A 16448-nucleotide genomic window follows, 5' to 3' on the forward strand; every position below is an offset into this window, starting at 1 on the left:
GGCGGTGGTGGTGACGTCAGCAGTGGAGCGTTACTAGCGAGGGTGGTTATTATGGGCGGACCTGTCGTTGGCAGCATGCGAGTGAGCGTCACAGTGTTTCATGAGCTGCAGCGTGTGTTTGTATTCATGGAGAGTACTTCTAGAACTCGCTGTGTTCATTGATGATAAATCAAGTGTAGGCAGACGTGTGTGTTGTGTACGTTTTAAATTTCTATTTGCGGGACTTGGTTTGACACACTTTTGAAGATGGAAGGCGAAGAGAAACAGAACGGACCAAACGTTGGTCCAAAGATCATTATCATTGGTGCTGGAATTTCAGGGATCGCTGCTGGAAGTAAATTAGCCCAGCAAGGATTCAACAATGTCAAAATTTTTGAGGCATCGGACAGGATAGGGGGTCGAATTTGGAGCGTTCCAACGGGTAAGTCATTCATTGTTCACGGATGGTTTCGTACCTGATAAAGCTAGTCAATCCCAGGACTGAGACACCATTAGTGGCTATTTAACAATAACGTGTAAATGATTTAAAGAAAACTTCACCGGGAAAAGTCTACTTTTAGGGCTGTTTGTACATTTGTGTCATGTACACATTTGAAAATGATCCTTAATGTGGGCCGCCAGTGATCAGCATGTGAACTCACGTAGCTCCTGAGGTGAAGGTCGTACAAGGACGGGTTACACACCTAAAAATAGCCACACAAAGTCGCTGGTCTTATTGTCGATAACATTTCCAAGACAATTACTTTTTAAAAAAAACTCGCTCCCATCAATCGCTGCTCGAAATATTGGTATGGTGACACTTCGTGTTTGCGCCAACGATCATGTTGCGGTAAAATGTTCAAGCAGCTGTCATGACACAGACCGTTGATAGTGAACGGATGGCACTCCCTTTGCCGCACGTCACAATGCACTGGGTGACGTGAGGCAACAAACTGCGTTGTCCAAGCATTTCACACAACCAATGCATACAAAAATGTCACGTGTCCCACACAGTTTTATTGTTATTCACCAGAGTAGAAATAATTTTTGCTTTTTGTTTAAAATCAGGTTTTAGTAAAACAATGCACATGTTATTAGGGTTAATTGTCTTTAGTCAGAAATCAGTGAATGGTGTATAAATCTTCCCAAACGGAAATCGTCACCAACCGGGACAGCTAACAGTTTTGAAAATATGAATTTGAGTGTATCATTCATGCATCACTGCTAACACCCTTTCTGTGTTCACTAGTGTGTATATAGATTTTATTTTGATTTAATACGGGGCCAGTGATATACATAGCATCAGCATTGAGCCCTTTGACAACTTTGAGATTGATGAGATTAACCTGCCTTAGTAAATATCTGGTAATCAGTTGGTAGTAAGGTTTGCAGAATGTTTTCTGCTCTGTGTGAGACACTCAGGATGGGTGGGTAGATGGAATGTGTGAGTCACTCTTTATATACCTTTCAAGTTAGTAGTACGAAGAAAGATTCACAACCAGACAGGTCTTTTCACGCAGTTACAACTAGATATACAATGTCCGGTGTTAATTTCTTCATTGATGAAGCAAAATAGGGGAACATTTTAGCGTGTAGTCGCCATAGACTTTTTTTTATTTGTTCGCATGAAAATTCTAATTATAAAAAGAGACTATTATAATTTATAGTAATATCAATACTATTTATATTACTGTTCATGTTAAATGTCGCTTATAATGGGTATCCACTTTGTTTTGGTGTTATCTAGATGCTGAAGGGAACAAAGCCGAGATGGGGGCAAACTGGATTCATGGCATTGAGCGCAATCCCATTTATCAGATAGCCGATGAGAACCATTTACTTCAGCTGCGAAACAAAGACAAAAGCTTTCGCAGAAAGGATGTTTACATGAGGGAGGATGGTGAGGTCATAAGTGAGCGTCTGGTGAAAGAAGTCGACTTCACCTATGGTATGCTTATCAGTAAATGTGAGGAGTTTTTTGCTTGCAGTGTGCCTACTCCAGAAGAGGATGATTCAGTGGGGGCCTTTCTGGATAGGACATTTGAAGAGAATGTTGAAAACTACAGCAATGGTAACAGGCGTTTACGTGAGCTTATATTCTGGCACCACAAGCTGTTAGAATGTTGTATAAGTGGGTGTGACAACCTTCATGAGGTGTCATTAGCAGAGTTTGGCAGCTATGAGTCACTGCCTGGTATCCACTACACCATACCGCCTGGCTTCGAAGCAGTCCTTGATATATTGAAGCAAAACATCCCAAAAGAGAACATCGTATTTAACGCACCAGTACGCTGTATCAACTGGGACCTTGGCCCAGACTCGGAGTATCCCGTCTGTGTTGAAATGGAGAATGGTGAAAAGCATTATGCGAACCACGTGATAGTCACGGTGTCCTTAGGAGTGCTAAAAGCATCTAGTGATCGCTTCTTCTCTCCCCCACTGCCTGCTGCAAAGCAACAGGCTCTCAAGAAACTTGGCTTTGGTGTGGTGAATAAAGTGTTTCTGGTGTTTGAAGAGCCTATTGTGGATGCAGATGTCTTCCGTCTCAACATGATCTGGGACCCAGACACGGTGGTGGATGCTGATCTGCGTAACTCATGGTACCGCAAGATCTATTCCTTTGAAGTGGTGCATGAACGGATTCTTGTTGGTAAGCTATTTCTCCAGTCCCAAAGGGATTGGCAGTAGATTGTCTTTGCCCATTACTTGTTGTGATTGTACTCACATTGATGCATAATCATCACTATATCACATGTAAAACAAGTGTCATAAAAATAATTTTTTCTATGTGTGATGTACAGGCTGGTTGTCTGGCAAGGAGGCTGTGTTCATGGAATCACTTACTGAGGAACAGATTGCTGCGGACTGTGTGGGGATACTCAAGAAGATGCTAAAACATGACATTCCCGCTCCCATTAGAGTCATCAGGTCAGTCTGTCATTAGCATGATGTGGATCTCATGTTGTGCATGTGTCAAACATAAAATGCCAAAATCACAAATTTGACTGTCCAACACTATTATTGTGATCGACACTAAACACTGCCTTCAACAGATTGTCAGCATTTTTGATTGGATGAAAGTATTGGACCTTCATGTTTGCATGAGCCTTTGCTGTGTTTTCTCACCTCTTCTGTTGTGCAGCTGGAATATATATAATGTACATGTTAGTTTGAAGTGCGAACTGTTCGGGTCTATTAGCTGGAGTCCACCCCGCCTGCTTCACTTGTTTTGGCAGCGTTTTTCTGTAGTTATTCTGGTTTCCTTCCATGTTTGTGTGTTTATTTAGAAGTTTGGTGAGGTTTTTATGACCAGAAATCTACTATAATAATCACAAGTATATGAAATGGCATACTGTAAAACGGGGTTTGTTCTACATTGTTTCCTATAAAGTCACACTTTCCAAGAACCTAGCAACAACATTAAGTGAGGATTTAGAAAACTTTAAGAACCAACTAATAGCAACTTCCTGTGTCTGAAAATAACAACCATGAGCATAGTAATTAGCATTAGAACTAGCAAATAGGTAAGGATACTATAAGTTTAAAAATGTTTTACCTCACACTCATAGATCACAACACATTTGATACATTTGATGGTAATTTATGAACAGTAGTTTAGTGTCAGGTAGGTGTGTGCATATAAACAGGTGTATGTCTGTGTATGCAAACATTAATTTTTAATAGTGCATGAAGACAAAGTATCTAAAGTCAAAGTACAGGTGAGTCTTGATTTCCACCAAACTGCAGTGCTAATTACCACTGCCAGAAGAGACTGCCAGCTGTAGTCACTAAGCTAAATGTGGTTCTTGCTGTATGTATTTCAGTATTACCTGTACTGTCTGCCACCCCCTGCTATGTGCGTGTGTGGATAAGAACACTGTTGTCATTTCTGCATCAACTGTGAAGTTTTATATTTGTTCTGCTGATGAGAGATTTTACGACAGTGATGATAGTGACTATATGTCACCGTCTTCAGTTGACAGTGAGGATATGTGATGATTTATAGACACTACTCATAATTGAAGTAACAAAAATTAAAAAAAAAGGATTAAGAATAGTAAAAAATAGGCTGCCTCCAGGACTTCTTTAGATGGCATGTTACGGAAGTATTTTATGCACATGACTTTGTGTATGTGCGTGCACGTGCATGCATGTGTATATTTTGTAGTTTGCTCAACACCTGCTACATGAATTCATTCACGCTTTCTCTTTAGGTATCATTCAGTCTCACAATGAAATGAAGAGGAGAAAGAAATGTGTACACTGTTGCCTATAAATTGTTAGCTGTTTCAAATCTTTCAGCTAGCATCCATTTGCATATTTCTTAGTGTGCAAGGAATACATTAGTAGCCAGCATTTAAAAATAAACAGATGCCACATCTTTCTAGATGGGTTCCATTAGCGTTGTTTATAGTGCATATATAACTGGGTTGCTGGTATAAATTTTTGGTAATAATAGCAACTTTGACATGGACTTGAAATGGAAGTTGTTTCACTTGTTTGTTGATAGTCTTTGACAACTCATCTGTTTGATTTAAATTACTTCATAAATGGAAGAAAATATCTTTTGCTCCCCACCCTTTTAAAAAAATACTAACATTTATTGGAAAAGAAGAATATATATATATGGAGAGTGTGGAGTTGATGAGTACTAACATGCAGATTACAATTATCATAGACAGGGGGAAGGGGCAGTGGGAAACAGACCCAGCGAGATACCGTATTTTTTTTTTATCCAGCATTTTTATTGTTGCATACACATTCTGTAAGTAATGATTTTTTTTCATTGGTTGTTGGTGAAGTGCAGAGCATCACCACAGAAGGTCCATGTGTTTGTGTTGTAGCTACTGGCACATGCATGATAGTGAGTGCTGTATTGATGTGCAGGCTTTTGAACCTAAGCGTAAAACCAGAAAGGTGCATTGTTGAGTTCTGTTCATCTGCTCTGTTTAGACTGGATCAAAGTGCAGTTAGCTGGTGTCATTTATGGCATTTATCTCTATGCTGAACACAATCAAAACAGCATATTTTTTGCTGACTTATAATCTTGCATATTTGGAGCCCACCTACAAACGTCAGCAAGTCAGCTCAAGCTGCAGCAAGCAGATGGGAACCATGCCAATGTCAAAGCTGGTGTTTCATAGGCAGAGGGTGCTGGGTGTTACACATAATACATATGCGGTCAAAACCTGCAGGGTTCTTCCTCTGAGGAGCTTAGATAGAAAAACTTCTTTTCTTTGAGCTTTAAATTACCTGTGTCTGTTGCATTGGTGGCAAGAAGTTTCACAAAGATTGCACTTGCAATACTGCTCATTGGATTTGGATTTTTTTTTTTTTTTTGTTTAAGTTGTAGGCACAGCAGGAACAATCTTTCTAGAAGAACCATCAAATCACAGAAGGAATCATGACACTTTCCTTCTCCACACAAATTGTTTCATGCAGATATTTGGAAAAGGTAATCTAGTGAATGTTTCTGAACTAGTGGTGCTTTGATGCAATGAAATTTATGAAAAGACTAGACACTTACCCCATGAAAGTGGGCAGTGAATACAGTCCTTTCTCCATTGTAAATATTACAGACAGGTCCTTAGGCAAGATTCTTTAACCCTCTGAGCACTGCTTAAAAGTATAAATATTACAAAGACTGGCCAATAACTGAAGACTATGAAGATGAAAGTGGGTGAAGTTTTTTTTTTATTATTGCTGCTCTCAGGTAAACATCAGACCAAGAAACCTTATATTTTTGGAAAGGAGAAAGTTTGAACTTTGCAAAAAAAGTAATGAAAATTGCCTTCCTGATGATTCTCTGGCAAAGCTTTTATCGTGACCTGTCATGCCCAAAGGGTTAAGTGAGGAGACTGTTTGATAGATGGTATGTTTCACCAATAGCAATACCTGTACTCAGCAGCGGCTTTTGGGGGTGGCAAATGGGGTGGCTGCCCCAGGCCCTGTTCTCAAAGGGCTTCAGTCATCTTTATGACTTATTGCTAGCTGTGTTAAGCAAGTTGTGACCAAAACATTGACATTCAGAAAACACTTCTAAGTTCTAATTAAGCAAATTATTGAACCCATGTCTTCACATTAAACCCGGCAATAATAACAAGCAGTTTATTAAGTTATTGTCACCATATTATTTCGCTTTAAGAAAAAGCCGCTACTGTCACAAACGGTGGGAAAGGTTACGAACAATTAAACCACTAAATTCCTGCGTTATTTCGCGACATTGACCCAGCCTATCTAACTGTCTATAAATCAGTGCTTCCGGCATCATATCAATAGGGATGTTGATACACGTACTCCATTACCCTGGCCCCGCGCAGATGGTCAGCCCCAGGCCCCGTGTATTCCTAATGCCGCCTCTGCCTGTACTGCTAACTTCTCAGTGAGAGGAATACAGATGTTTGCAGACAAATAAGAGGATTGTGTCTGAGCATGTGCTGGTTAGATACTTTTATTTATCCAAAGGTAAAGAGATGCTGGGATTTTCTTCAAGATCTTATCACAGATCTTGTAGTATACTCCAGATGGTTAACACCGTGATGACGAGTCTCTCAAGCGTGACATCTGTATTAGGAATCTGCATAAAAATTATACAATGAATGCTATATCCACCAGCCAGAGCTAATGAAACTGTTGTTTTATATTTTATAGCATCATCATTGCTTTAAGAGTGGCCTTGCTGGCAGGGATGGTGTTTTCAAACTGTGTGTGTGCATGAGTGCACGCTATTTTGTATCTTTGTTTGTGAACACACTCACACTTGTGTATTCATTGTGCACTGAGTTGTTGGGTCTTTGCCAGCTGTCTTTGCCTTAGGTATGTGTTACCTCAGTGTGCTTTTAGTTGCAGTTTTTCAGTGGAGAAAACTAAATTTTCCCCTGTATTGCCCTCTCTAGACCTCAGTAACTGATCCCATTTCTGGCATCTTCGCAGAAAAACCAGATTTTCTGTCTGTGCTATTCTCTTTAAACCTTAGTAAATGATCCCATTTGGCATCGGCATCAGTTTCATGCTCACAATCTCTGTGATATAGCCTTAGCCGCTGGCACCGGATTAAACACAATCAACCAACCAACCATCATGTTCTCAATGGTGTGGTACAGAAAAAGGTACCGTTGGAACATTTATACATGTGAACTAGACCTGAACTGAGATATGTTTTGTAAGAATCTTGAATATCTGTGTTGTTTGCATCAATAAATGTACACATCATCTGGCATCAGCAGCCTTTGCTATGACAGGTTGAAATTGCCTTTTTTGGCTATGTATGAAAAAATAATGTTGCAGTCTGATGTATGTTGCAGAACCAGGTGGGGGACTAACCAGCTGACAAAGGGTTCCTACTCTTTCATAGCTGTTGGCTCTACACAGCAGGATATACTTGAGCTGAGTAAACCTCTATCCAGCAAGGGGGTCAGCAAGGTATTTGTAATAGGCTGTTTTAGCAGGACATGTATGTGTGTGCGTGCATGCTCATACATACATAACAAATTGTTGTTACGGCCAGTCTTAAAAAACTCTACTGAGGGTTACTGGTGGTCATTTCCACTGTCTTCTGGTGTGATATTTGCATAAGTTTCATGAGTTTGAAAAATGACAAGAAACCACAGAATGATATTAAGTTCATACTTAGCACACATTTAGTTCAAGCTGTGAACGTGATCATACTTCATGCTACATATGCATCAACTCCCCTCAGCCAACGGTTTGTCTTGTACACGTTGGCACCCTGAATAAATGGGTTGTAGTTATTTGCCTTCATGAAAGGCTCTTATATATTTGACAACTGTTTTACATTTGACTGTAATGATTTCATTTAATGATAGTCAGAATTGTTTACATTTAACATGTAACTTGTAGTGTCCATGGTATATCTTTGGCATCAGTTATACTTTGCTAATTGTGCTTTTGTATGAAACTGTTAACGGAGGTGAGTGTTTTTTGTTGCAGCCCAGTGTACTCTTTGCAGGAGAGGCAACGCATCCCAACTTCTATTCCACTACACATGGAGCTCTCTTGACAGGACACAGAGAGGCAGCCAACATCATCAGGATGTACAATCCAGACAGTGGGGTGGAAGACAACAGTGACCAGCAAGACAGTGACCAGCAGGATGATGTCAGTAACTAAGGTCACCACCTCATCTCTCTCTACAGGTCTTACTACCTTATTACCTTTTATGCCTGGACTTTTCAGGGCATCGGTACAGCCACACAGAACAGAGCTAAGCTGTTCATCTATCATCCATTTTACAGCAGAAAAGTTCTTGTGCGTAATTTGAAACCCCCCTTACACCCCAGGTCCTTTTATTTGCATTGTCATGAGAGTTGCATGCTTACATTGCCACAGAATAATTTGTCTTTTAGTGTATTTCCTTTTCATTTTTGTGCATGTGTAAGTCTTAAGCATTATTTGTTATTTGTGTACAGACCCAGATTTCGTCCCTTTCATAAAAATGCTTGAAAAGGTGAAAGAGAAAATATATAACGTTTGATTTTCAGTGTTTGTGTGTGCAGTGTGTTATTTGTGCCGAAAACTTCATCTAACTTTTTAGTTGTAGGTGTAGAGGGTGATGGGTCATCTGTGTTTAGCTGCATGTCAGATAGGCTTACTGTCAAGAATTTTTGTGACCGCAGTTCTGACAGTTGTTAATTTTAAAAACCAGTATTTTGGTGATAGAGAAATAACCTGTTGTCAGAGCTAGTTTATGCACTAAAAAGTTTTTATTATTCATAGATATACAGACAGTGACATTATAATTGAAGTGGATTCCAGAGAGAATGTGAATAAGATTGGCAGGACCAGGAAAGGAAAACGTCAGTTCTGGATTTTTAATACCTTTTTGAGGTCATTAACAACAATTTTGTCAATAATTTGGTTTTGGACAACTGATGGATTATACATTTTTGACTTTTTTAAAAAGGAAATTTTCAGACTACTGAAATGCTTTGTTGTGGATTTGTCTACATCAATGCAAAGTAAAAAGTTGACATATTTGCTTGTCCTGGTAGAGTATTGCAGACTCAGCGAGTCTTTCTACTTGATGATTTGCTTTTTGCTGATTTTCTTTCTCAACCTTCCTATTTTACATGGGAATAAAGTTGAAAAATAGTGAATTAAAACAATGTGATAGTTTGGTTGATATCTTTATACACGTAAACCTACTGATTAAGTATCATGTGATTGTTGAAATGCATGTATTCTTAAAAAAGCTATTGTTAGATGATTCTTATTCAGATTTATGGGTTTTGCCTTGCCAGATTGCTCTAGCCTGAAAGCATCATTGCTGAGTTCCATGGTCTTACATTGTTATCTTGCCAACATCCATCAACAAGTTTATGGCAAGAAAGATATTTGGCAACTTACACCGGCTATGTTTTCTAAACGTGTAATAAATACTTGAATAGGGTAGGTAAAACATTTTAACTATTTCTACCAATGGCTGGAAACTTAAAAATGGTATGGGTGGGAAGGAAGGGCAAGAAGCAGTGACATATTTCAGGTAGGGTAGGGGTCAGAGCAGGGAAAAATAGAGGTGGGAAAGGTGACATTTTGGGTGGGGTAAGAATGCTGATAGCTCTTTTGTGCCATATCATGTAGCATGAAGTGAGTTTGGTAAGATAATGGAAGTTAGGAAAAATGTAAAAGAAAAGATAGTGAGGTAGGACCATGGCGAGCATGAAGCAAACAGTAATTGTTTGCTGCAGAACTACAAACTGTGTTCAGTGAACAGTCATGGAGGATGTATTCAGTGGACCGTCACATAAAGTGTATTTAAACAGCATGTTGCATCCAGAGCACTAGAAAATGCAGGTTACATTCAGCTGGCATGGCATGGCATGCTGCTTTTGCTTATTCTGTCTGGCTGAGACGAACCATGCTATGTTTAACTGATTTTATTTTATGTAGATTTTTTTTAAAGTGATAGACATTCACAGATTGTTTGGAGTTGGTTTTGTGCAGGGTTTATGGACTGTCGAATGTGTAGGTGTATGGCAGAGTTCTTGTGACATGATCTGATATCATTTGTGTGATACTTTAGTAGTGAGCTCCTTGCCCTTATCTATTTGTAATTGTACATTTGGTTGCTATGCATGAACTTATATGAGATGTTACACTTTAGGATGGAGCATAGCAAATAAAGGACAGAATAATTCAGAGGCTTAGATGTTTGCCCCTGAGCAAAGGAAATGTGGCCTCATGGCCTGTTAGAGACCTTGAATGTCCTGCTATGCAGGGTTCAGATTTCATTCATTGCATCTAGCAACCCCGCAACCCAGTGACATCAGCAAAGCTAATCTTTTCTTTTCTTTTTTTTTGTTTTGTTTTTTTTTTGACTGTTTGCATCTATTTACATTATTGAAAAGGGGGCTTTCTGCTAGCAACATCCTCTTGCTTCCAGTTTGTACTTGAGAATTAGGTTTCTTTGCATATTGTTTTGTGAAACTTTGACCTATGCATACTGAGCTTTTTTGGTGAGAGGCAGCAACAAAATCATGCTGTTCATTACATAATCCAGTGTTACAATAAAAGCATGAAACAAAAAAATAGATAAATCTGTGAGAAATGAGATGTTGCTTTGAAAAGATATGCCCTTGTAGCATCAAGGAGAAATGCTTGCCTTGTTCCCATGCACAATATGATGGCCTCATTCCCATTAAACTGCAGGATTGGTTTGGTTTTGTAGCCTGACTTCATATCCACACCCTGCGATATGCATTCACAGCCAGCATGTTACATATGGTAACCTTGTATGCTGACCATTATTTCATATTCTTGGCATGATCTGTCAGGTTCTTGACTGGTTGCATGTTCTGCATGTAAGATTATAGTTACGCGCCTAATCGGAGTGCTCTCCCTTCATCACATGATACTAAGGATTGTTGGGTTTTGGCAGGGAATTACCTGTGTGAGGCAACCAGTCAAGGGCAGCACAGACTGCAGAATCAACCACTAACTACAGCATACCCAAGTTTCCAGGCTATATGACCTGTATTCAATATATACATAGCGTGACGTGATTCAGTTTTATCAGTGAAACAAAGTAATTTTTCTAGGTTTATTAAAGATCAGTACTTGTATGTTTTTGAAGATTTTCACATTCACTAATACATTCATGATTAAGATCAGTACTTGTCTGTTGGTAAAGACTTTAACATTCACTAACTCAGTCAGGGATGTGAGGTATGAAGTCAGGGAATCTCCTTTAGCTGAATTCTGGCAGACATCTATCACATAAAAAGCATGTGCTACATGCTTCTCAGTGAACAAGCAGTAAAAGAGAAAACTAAGGAGACCTGTTTTCACCTGTTACCTATGACAGCTTGTACTGTTGTGGCTGCAGGTTTTGAGTCAACAGGCTTTCAGCTTCAAGTTGTAATGATTGTAGATGATGCCAAAACATCACAAAAAAACCAGTCCTGTGGTTTTTAAATATCATGTGATGGAGGGAAAGCATCTTGATTGGGCGCGACAATGAGGCCAATCATTTGTTAATGGATTAGGCAAACAGGAGTTTAGTCTAATTTCCTCAGGGTATTGAAGCTGATGATGAGAAATGCTTGAGTCGCTGAATGCATACAAAAAACTAACAGCCAGAAATTATTGTACTGCAGTCCCCCTGTATCTGCAAGTAATAGTTTCCAAAACCTATTAAGTTTACATGATACCATGGATAACACTGAACACTATATATATATAAAACTGTTAATGTGAACACCAAGAATGCCAGAGGCATAATGGAAGCCCGTTCATTGGGGAAGGGTGAGTACAAAGACAAAGGAAGTTGGGTCGAGCACAGGCCCTTTTAGTGCTACTGGACTTCACCAGTTACTGGTCTGGTTAGATTTTTCCTGTTACAGCCCTTCCTTGCTTGGCATATATATTGTGAAATGTATCAACCATTTATTTTTTAATTTCCTTTTTTGGGGATGGGAGTCTGCAGTAAAGTGCTGATAATGGAAACTGCAGGTGCTCAGAAAGTACAGGGGCATGGCTAGTGCAAAGTTTTGGATATAACAAGATTTAGTGCAGTTGTGTCAAAGATTGTTCTCATTGCTGCCTTCAAAAATCTTTTTTTAGCTTGTCAATTGTTTAAAGAAACGGGAATAATACCAATTATCATTATCTCTCTTTTTTTCTTGGATTAGTAGCTTAGTTAATGTATATTGTGCACTACCACTGCATGTTTTAGAAAGAAATGGGAATAATAATAATACCAATTATCACCTTCTTTTCTCTTGCATCGATAGCTTTGTTAATGATGTATAATGTGTGGTACCACTGCATTTTTGAAGTGTTTTGAAATGACATGTTTTTTGCTTTTGCATTAGAAAAGTCCACAGCCTTGATAAGTAGTTTGATTTTCTATAGTTCCTAAAAGAATGTTTAGATGAAACTATGCAAGAAGTTTAAATGCAGCTGGGTAACTAGACAGTCTATTGTTTTGGCATCTTTTAATGATGTTAGAGACTAAATCACAGTTTGCTATATAAGAACTAGATTTCTTAAGAGCATCTGCTTTCCTGCTTGCAGAAGAACAGTTCAGTAACCTAACACAGTGAACATGGAAAAAACTGGAATGTTCTTTCTGTGAGGCAACATGCTTGTATGCAGTCTTGTGCAATGTAACATTTCTATATATCTAGCTCTAATGTGGCAGAATAAATTGTGGTGATGATAATTGTCCAGTGCAAAGACATTGCCCAGATCTTTGGTCAGTTTTGTGATTTGTTCAGATTCTCTTGTACATTAAAATGTGTTGCCTTGTGTAGATACAAATTCTGAGATCATCATTGTACCAGCTCTCATTTACTATTGGGCATCCACCATGCAGCGAGCAGGGAATGCTCTTGGCCTGGTTCTGTTCAGTTTGAGCGACCCTCTACAGAGGATGTAGAGAGTGCAGTACAGTCACTGAGAGTAGTGACTGTTTTGAAAAGCTGCTTGCTTTATTTATTTCTCATGAGGTCATTGATGCTTTCATTGATTTATTTCCCTTGCAGAGCTGTCTCTTTCTTTTGTCCCCTTCCTACTCCTATGCCTTGTTTTGCAGACATGAGTGGATTTTGGTTAGGGTTAGTGTTAATTTATGCATTGTATTGTGGTCTTTACTTGTGCCTGATTGCCTTTTTAAAAGTTGATGTGTTCTTATTTGTGGAACTAAAAGTTTGTTTTCTGCACATTTTTCTTTTGCACAAAACATTTGAGTAGTGGAAGCAAATTACACATAGACTGTAAGGGAAATACAACATTTTATTTTTATCTTTACATATTATCAAGGTTAGGACAGTGCTTACAGCTGTTTTGGGGGGGGAAGGGCAATAACTTAAAACATAAAACAGTTCACTTATGTGGTCTTCATTGGGATTAAAAAGGGGAGGTGGGGCAGATCTTTACTTATCCCTCTTAGCTTTAACAGCTTTGAATGTTGCACTCCAGTCTGCATTGGTTCTGGCACTACAAAGAATACACACTTATAGTTGTACTTCTGTTTTAAAACATGGTAAAGATTATTGACAGCAGTTCTTTAGAACTTTATTGTGAACAGATGCATGTCCTTTTTTTTACCTCAGACCATCAACTGAACGTTCTCACTGTAGTTATTAGAGCAGGCTGTAGCTGATATTGGCATTTTAGTTTTCTGCCTGATATTTGAGGGTACACAAGAGCTATCTTTTCTGGGATTATGGAGGGTTATGTCAAATACACAATCTTGTATGATAATCCTACATCCTAAGGTTATATGAGTTGATAAAGTTTATTGTATGGTCCTTAGGGGGATACTGTTATGCATAAATATATGTTTGAATAGTCTTCCATTGTCACATCCAGCATATGCTAAATGTAAATTTTTAAAACTTCCCCCCAAAACTTGAAACAGTATAAAATTCAGTCATGGTGTGTAGAGGGCCTCTGTCATATGATACCATTTGGTCAGGGACCAAATTCAGAATTCAAATCCGAGTAACTGCACGCTTGACTTGAATCATTTGAATGTTTTGGCTGTCATATATGCTGAATATGTGATTAGAGGGACTATCCAGATCAACTTATAAATATTCTAATACATAACCAGAAATAGACATAGAACTTGTGGGTGGAGAAAGATAATGTATGTAGATTGGTGCCAGTACTTGCTCATAACTTCAGTGGAAGTGACCGACCAAAAAGTCCAGTTTTATCAGAGCCCTCTGATTTATAGGGTTTGATTTATTTTAAACTTCAGTAGGAGAGAATGGATTAAAATTCAAAATGGTTGTCTTCTCCACCAGCTCCCCCCTGCTCCTCCAGAGTTCCGACTCCTCTCCCTGTATCTCTGCAAGGAAATTTCTCGTGTGACCTCAGGGCTTTGTGTTCTTGTTCTTGTCAGAATCCTGTAAATTTCATTGCTTTTGAAAGACAGCTTATGAATCTGTTGTGAGATGAATGTTGTAATCTCCCTTCTACTACAGAAACCAAAGAATTGAAAGGTGTTGTGTCATTCCCCTCCCCTTTTCCCCCATCATGATCAATTTTTCTGTGTTCCTGTGTTCCTAGCTAATGTGTTACACTTACAGTCTCTGATGTCATGAATGCATTTGCAGCCAAGTCCAGTCATGTTGTGGTCCCATCATACTGTAACCAGATTTGCTTATGGTACTATATGTCAACTTGAATCCAGAGTAAAATCCAAATCTTGCACATGAATGCCAAAGGATTTAACTACACTTGAGAAATTTTCATTGCTGCTTTGGAAGGAGCAGGTGGTATTATTGAATGGCTGTATTGCATGTGTGTGTCACTGCTGTTTGCTCTGTTTCTTATAGTGAACTGTAATGCATATGCGCTACTGCGGAAAAAGGGACTGTTGCTACTTACAATATTATGCATTTGTCCGATGCTGAAAGATATCTTTCACTTCCTGGCATGCTGATCTAGTGAAAACAAAGGATTAATTTGTGAGCAATCCTTTTTTTTTTCCCCTGCCAGAATTTAGGGTTAGGGTTGTAACACATTGCCTGAACATGGAGATATATGGAGCTATCAATTATTACTTCATATAATCATTATGATCAGTATATACTTGCAGATGATCTTTGTTTAATTACTCAGCAGTGGTAGCTTTGACCAAGCACCAGTGATCACTTTGACAAAGTGGCAGTGGTAACTGCAGCAGGCTGGCTTAACTTAGTGATCTGATCAAAAGCAATGTGACTGTGGCTGGTGCCTTAACACTGGGCACGCTGTCTTGTGTACAGAAAATATGGGTCACATAGCCCTTCTCCCCACTTCCAAACCCCTCTTTTACCCATCAGAATTTTCCCATGTGTTTTCAAGGGTTGGGAACTGTGAAATGAGAAGGAAATAAATTCTTTTCGTCTTTGCTCCATCCCATTGAAAAATCCAGGGAGTTGAAGACAGATTGTTAATGTTGAGATTTAAATTATTTTGAAAGCAGTCACTTTTATCAACTTGGCTCTTTATGTCCTGATCGGCGAAATCCCTGTGAATGTAAGAGTCTCATCAATTGTGGTCTTCAACTGACAAGTCATATATAAGGTATGAGCAACTGCAGTACTTAATGAAGTCCCCCAGACACAACAGTGTTGCTATGTCCTACCATCCTGGGTCAAGGGTGATGAATGCCTTGAGGAAGGTAGAGTGTTTCAGTGACTGGGCCTCACCTATGCATACTTTTAGTTAATGGGCTGTGAGACGGTGGTGGCACCTTCAGGATGAACATGGTGTGTAGCTGATGTCAGGAGGTGGAGGATGATATTGGGCTTTAGGCAGTAGTGACAGTCTAGTCAGCATGTGTCTTAAGTGAGCGGCATTAGGTTAGGATGGATAGTTTGCAACGACAACTTTTATCTTTCACTTGACTGATTTGTAGAAAACCCTGAGCCAGAATAAAGAGGAGGTTCAGTAGTCTGATGAAATGCTTTGGGCGGATAAAGTAGATGCACATCAGCACAAGGAACAGGCAGTCAGGTTTACTACCGCCATTCTTTGAATTGTCGGTCTTCCTGCGCTACCAAACCCCTTCAACATGTGATTAGTGGACTTGACCTGGATACCATCTTTCCAGTTCTAGTCCTGCTGGACTGCTTGGTCTTTATAGTCTGGCCTGTATGGCATCTTACTACAGTCATGCTAGATTGCTTGGTCCCTTCATCATATGTAGTATCAGCTGATTTGTGTTGGTAAGTACAGACAAATTTTATGTGAAGACTGATTTGTATGTACCTATGATGTGGAAGCTAATGTGTATACCCACAGCCATGTCAGTTACTCAATTCTCTTGAGTGTTTGACTGGTGCAGACACAGCTGTATTCTCAGTGTTTGCATTACACATAGCTGCTAATTTATACACCTGCCTAGTTAATGCATAAGGCTCGGGTGTCAGAAATTTGAAATAAAATACTGTTCAATGATTTGTGCTTATGTGTTTCTGTGTGGTTGGCGAGAGAAATGCTACATTTGTTTA

At 39.1% G+C, this 16448-nt stretch overlaps 1 protein-coding gene across 1 annotated transcript; it reads left to right on the top strand.

Moving 5' to 3' along the window:
- Positions 1-16395, top strand: LOC112565292 (peroxisomal N(1)-acetyl-spermine/spermidine oxidase-like). Its single transcript, XM_025240668.1, has 5 exons — positions 1-421; positions 1727-2629; positions 2781-2907; positions 7284-7401; positions 7930-16395. The coding sequence occupies exons 1-5, from the start codon at positions 247-249 to the stop codon at positions 8107-8109; spliced, it is 1503 nt and encodes a 500-aa protein (XP_025096453.1). The 5' UTR covers positions 1-246; the 3' UTR covers positions 8110-16395.
- The last annotated feature ends 53 nt before the right edge of the window (positions 16396-16448 follow it).

This window comes from Pomacea canaliculata, linkage group LG5 (genome assembly GCF_003073045.1).
Source record: "Pomacea canaliculata isolate SZHN2017 linkage group LG5, ASM307304v1, whole genome shotgun sequence".
NCBI classification, from domain to species: domain Eukaryota; kingdom Metazoa; phylum Mollusca; class Gastropoda; order Architaenioglossa; family Ampullariidae; genus Pomacea; species Pomacea canaliculata.

Coding starts and splice junctions, on each gene's coding strand:
- LOC112565292 (XM_025240668.1), top strand. CDS start 247: ATGGAAGGCGAAGAGAAACAGAACGGACCAAACGTTGGTCCAAAGATC. Junction 422..1,726: donor AATTTGGAGCGTTCCAACGG/GTAAGTCATTCA, acceptor GGTGTTATCTAG/ATGCTGAAGGGAACAAAGCC. Junction 7,402..7,929: donor CCAGCAAGGGGGTCAGCAAG/GTATTTGTAATA, acceptor TTTTTGTTGCAG/CCCAGTGTACTCTTTGCAGG.